Below are 8,449 nucleotides of genomic sequence, written 5' to 3' on the forward strand. Positions count from 1 at the left end.
AGAGCAACGAGGCTGGGGAAGGGACTGGAGCACAAGTGCTGTGAGGAGAGGCTGAGGGAGCTGGGGGTGTTGAGACTGGAGAAGAGGAGGCTCAGGGGAGACCTCCTCACTCTCTGCAACTCCCTGACAGGAGGGTGTTGCCAGGTGGGGGTCGGGCTCTTCTCCCAGGAACCAGCAGTAGGACAAGAGGGCTGGGTCTGGAGCTGTGCCAGGGGAGGTTTAGGTTGGATATTGGGAAGAAATTTTTTACAGAGAGAGTGATTAGACATTGGAATGGGCTGCCCAGGGAGGGGGTGTATTCACCATCCCTGGAGGTGTTTAAGGTGAGACTGGATGTGGCATCAGTGCCATGGGCTGGGAACCACGGCGGGGTTGGATCAAGGGTTGGACTGGATGATCTCAGAGGTCCTTTCCAACCCAGCTGATTCTCTGATTCTGAGATCATCAAGTCCAAGCCTTGATCCAACCCCGCTGTGGTTCCCAGCCCATGACACTGATGCCACATCCAGTGTCACCTTAAAAACCTCCAGGGATGGTGAATCCACCACCTCCCTGGGCAGCCCCTTTTGATGTCTTATTACTCTCTCTGTAAAAAATTTCTTCCTCCTTGAGTGCAAGCAGTATCCCAGACCCTCCCTAATCAGGCTTTTCACCTTATTGCCCTTGATTCCAGACTGGTAAAGCAAGGAAGCTTTCTGCCTTTAAGGAAATGCCCATTGTTCTTTAGAAAACATCTTTCTCCTACTTTTAGTTATTGAAACAGACCAAAAAGGATTTTACTAATTTCTGTGTAAATGAAGAATCGCTTGTGTCGAGTTGCCCATTTTTGCCAGAAACACTGATGAAAATGGGGTGTTGCAAAGCAACTGTGGCCAAGCAGTGACAGTAACACTTAAATGAACCAAGTCACATCCTTTTATCCTTGCTGAGCATTTAAGCCCCAGCACTTGTCCTCAGCAGAGCTGGTAAACATCAGCTGTCTCCATTATGTGTTTGAACAGCTCCAGCCCTGGGAGGCCTGTTGGTGCATTTACAATAGCCTGTATCACTGAGTCCCTCTCGGATAATCACAGAGCCGTGGAAATAACCTAAGTAATAACTGCTCCACTCACTCCCTTTTAGTCCCGTGGAGTCTTGGCTCGGGAAATGTTAACATTGATTTTCATCTGCAGAACCTGGGTTTTATGGCTGTGATTGTTCCTGAGCGTTAACGTTTGTTATAATTTGAACAATTTTGAGCCCCTGACGTACTCAGTGAAAGCAGGAGTTAAGCTCTGTTTTCTCATGCATTTCGGCAACCGCGTTCCTTTCTGGCATCTAAAATATAAATATTCTATAGGTTTGTCAGCCACATTCATAAGCTACCAATCATGGAAGCATGGAATTGTTTAGGCTGGATAAACCCTCTGAGATTGTTGAGTCCAACCATTCCCCCAGCACTGCCAAGCCCACCACTAAACCATGTCCTGAAGTGCCACATCCACGCTGTCATTGCTCCTGTTCGTGTTTTGCTCAAGTTGACATTTCTCTTGCTCAGAAACACTCTCCTAGGCTGGAAAATGGATGTTTCTATGCAGAGCATCCAGATTCTGACAGAAAATACACATGCATTTTTTTCCAAGGAGTGGAAGAAGAGAAGACAGAACGTGGCCCAAAATTTCCAATTAACCTCCAAATTTACTTTTTTTTCTTTCCCTGTGAAAACATTCAAAGGATTAATATCCAAACACTTCATGAAGTGAGCTGTAACTCTGTTCTAATTGCCAACAATTAGGAATAATCTTTCCCTATAGACTGGTTATCTGAAATTATTCAGTGGTGGCTGAATTGGTGATCTCAGAAGCTGATAATATCCCCTCCAACAGGCACTGAGCTGCCCAGATGATAAACCCAGATCAGTTCATCTGTTCCTGTTCAAACCAGAGCAGCACAGAGCTGCTTCCTCTGGTGTGACAGTACCAGGTCGTTACTATGCACTCTCCATAATTGTATCCATTGCAGTTTTACATGACTCCCACCAGCTCCCTAGGGAGACTTTCCATTGAGCAGTGAGGTTTCCCTCGCAGCAAGGATTTTTTTTCCCCCTGCTTTTCATCCCTGTTTTTCCCCGTGCGTAGCGTCGTACGGCTCGTGCTGGCTGCTCTCCCACACCTCTGCCATCCCCATGCTGCACTTGCCACGTAGGTGGTGATTAAATCCCTGCCTCATTGTTTTAAAAGACTTGGAGAACACTGGGAACGTGTGGAGAAGAGGATCCTCGCGTTTGTATCGTGTGGGCAACTTGGTGTGCTTTTTCTCGTGTCCTGTTTTGGAAATAGCTGAACTATTTTAGCTGAAATCTTCTCCAAGCCTGAAATAAGTGCATTTAAGAAAAAAAAAAAAACCAGCAAACATCAACCAACGATCCTCGAGGCGTTCCACTCGTGTGGAAAATTTCAGCTGAAAAAGTTAGAAGTTTGACATATTTTTAGGCAAGGGAAAACGGGGTCTTACGACGTTATGCAACCCTGATAATAGCCAGGGCCCCTGGCTCTGAGTGAAATACAGGTGAGGCTCTGTGAAAGCTGGTTTAAAACCTGCAGCCTGCCCTGGAATAGGAAATCAGCTGCGTTGCTTTGTTCAGCACAAATGTCATGCTAGTTATGCATGTTTAACCTTTAATATACTTTAAATCTAAATTTAACCATGTGGAAAGAATCTCGGATGTCAAAAAAAAAAAAATCTGCTGGCGAGGGAAAAAATTCTGTATTCTCAGCCAGCACTAAATTACCCAGATGCAATTGCTAATGAGCTGAATCTCTTGTCTCCAAAAGGAGTTTGCCCTTACAAAAATAGAAGAGAGCGACATAAAAGATGACAGTGGGAGCGAGCCGGTGACAGAGGATGACGCTGATCCCGAAGACCTGGAAGTGTTTTACCCCACACATCAGTGGCAAACCCTCCGTCCAGGTAACTAATTATAGCATCTCTCTGGAGCCCCACCTGTCAGCACTGACAGCAGCCTTGCAGACAGTCCAATTCCTGCCTGTTCCCATGACAATGTGAGCTTTTGCTGATGTTCAGATAAAGAGATGAGGACTCAGTGACCCAGTACAGGGACCAGAGGCCACGGCCAAAGCGCCTGGCAAAGGGGAGTGGTTGCTAAAGTGCTTTCAGGTCACTTGAGCAGAGAGAGCGGGCTGCCAGCCCTAGGGTAGGTAGTGGGGTGTCTCTGTCCCTGCCTCCACAGCCCTTTTTCTCTTCCATGCTTGCCAAGGGACAGATTTTACAGCATTTGTTGGCATGTGCTTTCCCAGGTCTGCTGTGCTCTGGTGTGGGCTGGTGCAAGCTGATTAGGAACTGTCACTGTAGCACTGCACAGCATTTTAACAATGGGTTTTCTGTTCCTTGGCTGTTTGAAATCCAGCTTTTATTCCTATCTGTGCAAACCACAAAAGTAAATCTCTTCCCCTTTTTTTGGGTTGGTGTCTTTTATTAGACGTACATGGGACACGTATGGTGAGAGGAGCCCAGTGGAGCAGACTGGCTTCACTGCAAGGGCCCGAGCACTGGGAAGGCTCTGGAGGAGCCAGGCCCATGCAAACACACATACAGATGCATGTGTGCATACATATTTCAGCAATTACCCTGTCTCTGGGGTCCTGAACGAGCTGTTTAATCCACTTGTGCTTTGGTGTCCTCATGTATATGCAGGTGTAATACCTTCCCACCTCACAAGGGTGAACTAAGTAGTAATTAATTTTTATAAAGTGCTCTGAATTAAGGAGCTTTATCCTGTGCTCAGTATTATCATTGAATGAATAAGTATGGGTTCCATTTGTCTTGAAATTTCTGCCAGATATAGCAGAACGACTTTTCCAAGTGTAAATCTTTGTATAACATAAATGGCTACAAAAGCCCCTACGTCTCACAAAGCTGCAGTATATACTTATATTCCATTTCTGTACCATTATGTATGGAAGGCATGTGGTGTCCCTACTCATTATTCAGCCTTGCAGATCCCCAGCACCCTTGTTGGAGCAGAATATGTATATCCTTGCAGTCATTATGAACCTCTCTGCAGGGTTTGTTCAGAAGCACCTTCTCCATTGCTCGAGTGCCTTTTTCCACTTTATTTTTGTGGTAATTCCATGTTGGGCACTTGCAGCTCAGGGCTCGTGGAAGTGGGGAGCTTGTCAGCATTCACAGAGGAGAATAATTTTGGTTACTCTTGGGAGAGCTTACATGGTGCTCTGTCACCCAGTTCAGGTGTGTGGTAAGTTTGGGTGAAGACATACCAGAAAGAGGAGCCTGCCTTGGTCTCCCCCTGCCAAGCTGGGTTTCTGTCTCCTGGGGGTTTCTCTGAAGTGAAATCTCTGTGTGGACTGGGACTCTCACTTCTGGCACAGGTATTCCCGAGGCTGGGGAACCAGCTGCCAGCACGAGCCCACCCCTGCAGCCTCTGGGCTCCCAGTGGGAGCACAGGACAAGGACCCACAGGACGAGGGAAGCAGCTGGTGTGGCTGCACCAGGGATGTCCCTCTCAGTCCTTTAGCAGAGGCACATGCCTTGGCAGTGTGTCTAATCCAGTGGTTCTGCATCTTCCCATGTTCTCTGAAGTGGTTCCACTCGCTGGCAGCTGAGCAGAGCCCTGGCTGGAGTGTGCTCAGCACAGTGCTCAGGAGTTTGCTCTTGGCCACCTGCCTCTCCAGGGTGCCCCTGTCCCTCTCCCATTGTACCCCTGTGGCAGATTGGCCCAGTGTCTCCTAGGGAAGCAAATGTTTTGATTTAAAATCTGGATCTTCAGTTTTGAATACTGTAAGGGAGCTTGGAGTTGTGTTTCTCCTCATCTCATCCTGTTTCAACTTGCTCCTGTTCTGAGCTCACACAGGATTTCTGTGCTTCTCCACACTTGTGCTCATCTTTTATAGATGTATCCCCAGTTTTCCTCTGCTGTGTTTCTGGTTCCCTGTTGCTAATTGCATCAATCTGTGTTTCCACTGAGACTGCAGCAGTGTCATCAACCTGTAACCTGTCAGATCTCCCCCCCAAATTTGATTGTTATTGTATCTGTAACGCTGCTTTGGGTGCTTGTTCCTCCCTGCCTGCAGTGTGAGCTGGATTTTGATCAAGTGCTTTCTTGCACTTTGAGCACACTTCAAGCTGCTGGAGGTAGCTGGATGCAAACACAGAGAGACAGTTGCCCTAAGAGCTCTGCCTCCTGTAATCCAGAAGCAGGATCAGTTGTCTCTTCTGCCAGGCAGCCGGAGAGCTGATGGCTCTGGGAAGGTTGGGGAAACTTCACAAAGTCCTTTAACACTTTGTTAGGCATTTCTTCTTTCTCACTTGGCACTAAATAATGCACCAGGTGCAGCTGGCTCAGACAGAAAGGAGATGTGTGCCTTGGAAAGGCTTCCAGCACCTCTGTTATTGTTCTTTTTCTGGTATAATCTGTGGGGCTTTTCCTTCTGTCTGTGTTTGGAACCTGCAGGTTACCCGGGTTTTAATGAGTGGGATTGCAGTGTCCTCTGCTTAGACCATTCCTGTGGTCAGGTAACTGTTCTACCACAGACACAGAGTCTTTCTGAAGTTGTGCTTCCTCTGCTGTCTTTTTCCTTTTGGAATACACTTTCACCAGGTGATAGTTCCCTTGGGAGTTGGAACCTCTGTGGGGAAACCTAGCAGAGGTGACTTGTTGCTGTGTACGTTGAGCTCTGCCAAGCACGTGGAGTCAGTGCACAGAAACACCTGCTGCCCTTCAAGGTGATCTTACCTGATGGTTATGGCAACCAAAGGCTGATCCTTAGTCTTTGGGATGGCAGAGATGAATGGAAGTGTTCAGAAAACAGGTAGATGTGGTGCTTAGGGACATGGCTTAGTGGTGGCCCTGGCAATGCCAGGTTAATGGTTGGACTTGATGTTCTGGGAGGGCTTTTCTGTCCTTAATGATTCTGTGATGGTTTTCTTCATCATTTTGACAGTTTTCTTGGAGGTTCTGTGTATAAAAGCATTTCCTTCACACTTCTGGTGACCTCAAATCTGCCATGCAACATCCCAGAGCACACAAATGCTTTGTTTCCTGGGAATTCTCTACTTTTGTAATTTGGACACTGTTTCCCCCTGTTTTGTTTAGCATTCCTGATGATGATTGGAAGCTGGATTGCTCCAGCCAGCATTGGGGTCAGCAGTGGCTCCTCTGGGGAGACCTTGCCATGAAGGTTAAGAAAAAGGATATAAGAGGCACAGGTTTAAATGGGAAAGAAAAAGGAGGTTAATCAGCCCCCCAGCAGTGACGAGCACTCTGGGGATCCAGGGCTGTGTGGGGCCTCTGCAGGTGGGATCTTATCTCTTCCCTGCTCCCTGACGTGGCAGAAACCCACTGGCAGTTTCTCAGCTAGGAGTTGGGAGTTAAGTTTCCAAATCCAGATGGACCAAGCAAGAGCCTCATCTGCCCAAAATATCCAAATATTTACAGCCAGCAGTGGGGCACAGAGAGGCTGCCTTTGGTGCACAGCAGCTCCCTGCAGACTGGAGAGATGGAGCAAAGCCTTGCATTGGCAATGGGAATGTTGCAGCGTGGATCTCCCTGGGGTTTGGATAGAATATCCCAGTGTCTCAGGGCAGAGCACGGGGCTTGGCTGGCTGTACCCTCAGCCAGGGTTACAGTTCTGCCTTGCAGAGCCCTGTGCTGGTACCTGCAGTGGCTCCACAGAGTTTCTGCTGCCCAGAGTCATTTTCCAAGGTAAAAACTAAGGAGCCATGGCTGCTGCTGTTGATCAGCCTGCCAGAGTGAAGGTGATGTGAACATGCTGTTGCTGCTTCTGCAAAGATGAAACCATCTTATATTCAGCAGGGAGTTGATGATATGTTGCTTAGCATTTAAATATCCGTGGCTGCAGCTTCCAAGGATCCTCAGGCTGAGATCTTTGCTGTTCCTACTTGTCTCAGGTCTTCCCCCATCTCATTTGCTGCACAAACAAGGTTTTGCACATATGGAAGCACAGTTCTCAAGGCACTCACATTGGGGAGGTATTTTCAGAAGCTACTTTGAAGGAAGGACCTGCTGTGGTTTTGGAAAGAACAGGACTTTGGATGGGGAATAACTCAGTCTAGTTTTATGGCCAGTCTTTGTCTTTCAGATTTCAGTGGCCAAATGAGCCAGCACTGCTCTGAGCCAGAAGAGCTTTTTAAAGCTGGGAGAAGAAGGCAGTGGCAGAAGGGACCCCTTTGGCTCAGGAATCCTGTGCCAGGGCCTGTCCCACAGCCTGTGGTGCTGCTGAGGGTTCCTTTACACCTTGTCTGGGGTTTCTGGCTCCTGCTGCTCACCAGGGTGTCCTGAGCTACAGCAGCTCCTGCTAATTGCTTTGCTGAATTAATGACTGTCCAAACCACTGGCTTCTGGGTGACCTAGACCTAACTCTGACAGTGGTGGGCAGGTCTCTGAAATATTTATGTCAGCATGGTCAAGAGAGGGCTGTGAAATATGGAGTGAAACCACCAGGGTATGCCTGCTTTTGCAAAGTTTGACGTGTGTAATCCAGGAAATAGGAGCCTCATCAGATCAGCACACATTTGCATATAGAGGGAAGGCAAATGGAATTTTAAAAACCTCATTTGTACCAGATGAAATACATCTTCTCTGGGTTTTTTTATAAAATGACTTGTTACTGATGTGCAGAGGGGACAAATCTTGACAGTGGAGTTGTTATATTCTTGTCTGGCCAGCGACAGGAGAGCTGCAGGGTGATTACAGCAGGTAGGAGAGGGCAGGCTGGCTTGAGAGCAATTGCCAATGTTCTTGGAGGCTGAGTTATGGCCACTGGTAGCTCTCCCTCGGCTTGTTTTCCATCTGACCTCTTGCATATGAGGCTTTTCATCTTTTAAATGTATCTTGTGCCTGTCCTTTTTATTGCCATCTGCCTCCATGGTCTTCTCTCTCAGTTTCCTCATCCTTGTGGGCTTTCTTTTGCCTCTCACCTTCACATCTCAGGATGCACAATGTCCCTGACACTGGTCTCTGCTTCATTCCAAGTCTTTGGCACAAGTGCCAGGACCAAAGCTGCATGTGCTGCTCCTGGCTCTGGTGTGGGGCACTGGCAGGGAGACCTGTCACACAAAGCACACCTTCCCTGCCTTAGTCCTGGTCTGTGTAAGAGGCATAATAGTGTTTCCCTGTCTGTTGGTGGTAAGAGGGCAGGGCTGGGGCTGGGGAGATGCTCAGACATGTGCAGGCAGGTGGTTCCCAGCCCCCTGTTTGAGCAGGGAGTGTTTGAAGGACATGGACATGGAGATGCTGCCTGTGTGAGTGACCTTCCCTCCAGCTCAGACAGCGCAGTGCTGCTCCTGTCTCAGCCTTACTCCACATTATCTGCTTGGATTTCCTTTACTGGCAGGTTCCCTGAGGTGGGAGGTCACAGAATCACAGAACATGCTGAGTTGAAGGGACCCACAAGGATCATCCAGTCCAACC

The 8,449-nt window shown here is 48.1% G+C and overlaps 1 protein-coding gene across 2 annotated transcripts in view; it reads left to right on the forward strand.

Annotated features, from left to right (window-relative positions):
• SIL1 (SIL1 nucleotide exchange factor) overlaps positions 1–8,449 on the forward strand; it is a 96,201-nt gene that overhangs the window by 21,623 nt on the left and 66,129 nt on the right. For both annotated transcript variants that reach the window (XM_029960296.1, XM_029960297.1), the window contains one exon: positions 2,814–2,949. In XM_029960296.1, coding sequence (XP_029816156.1) covers positions 2,814–2,949 — 136 coding nt within the window. The remainder of the gene's footprint in view (positions 1–2,813; positions 2,950–8,449) is intronic.

The sequence above is a fragment of the Manacus vitellinus genome, unplaced genomic scaffold (assembly GCF_001715985.3).
Source record: "Manacus vitellinus isolate BGI_N305 unplaced genomic scaffold, ASM171598v3 scaffold_25_pilon, whole genome shotgun sequence".
NCBI classification, from domain to species: Eukaryota; Metazoa; Chordata; class Aves; order Passeriformes; family Pipridae; genus Manacus; species Manacus vitellinus.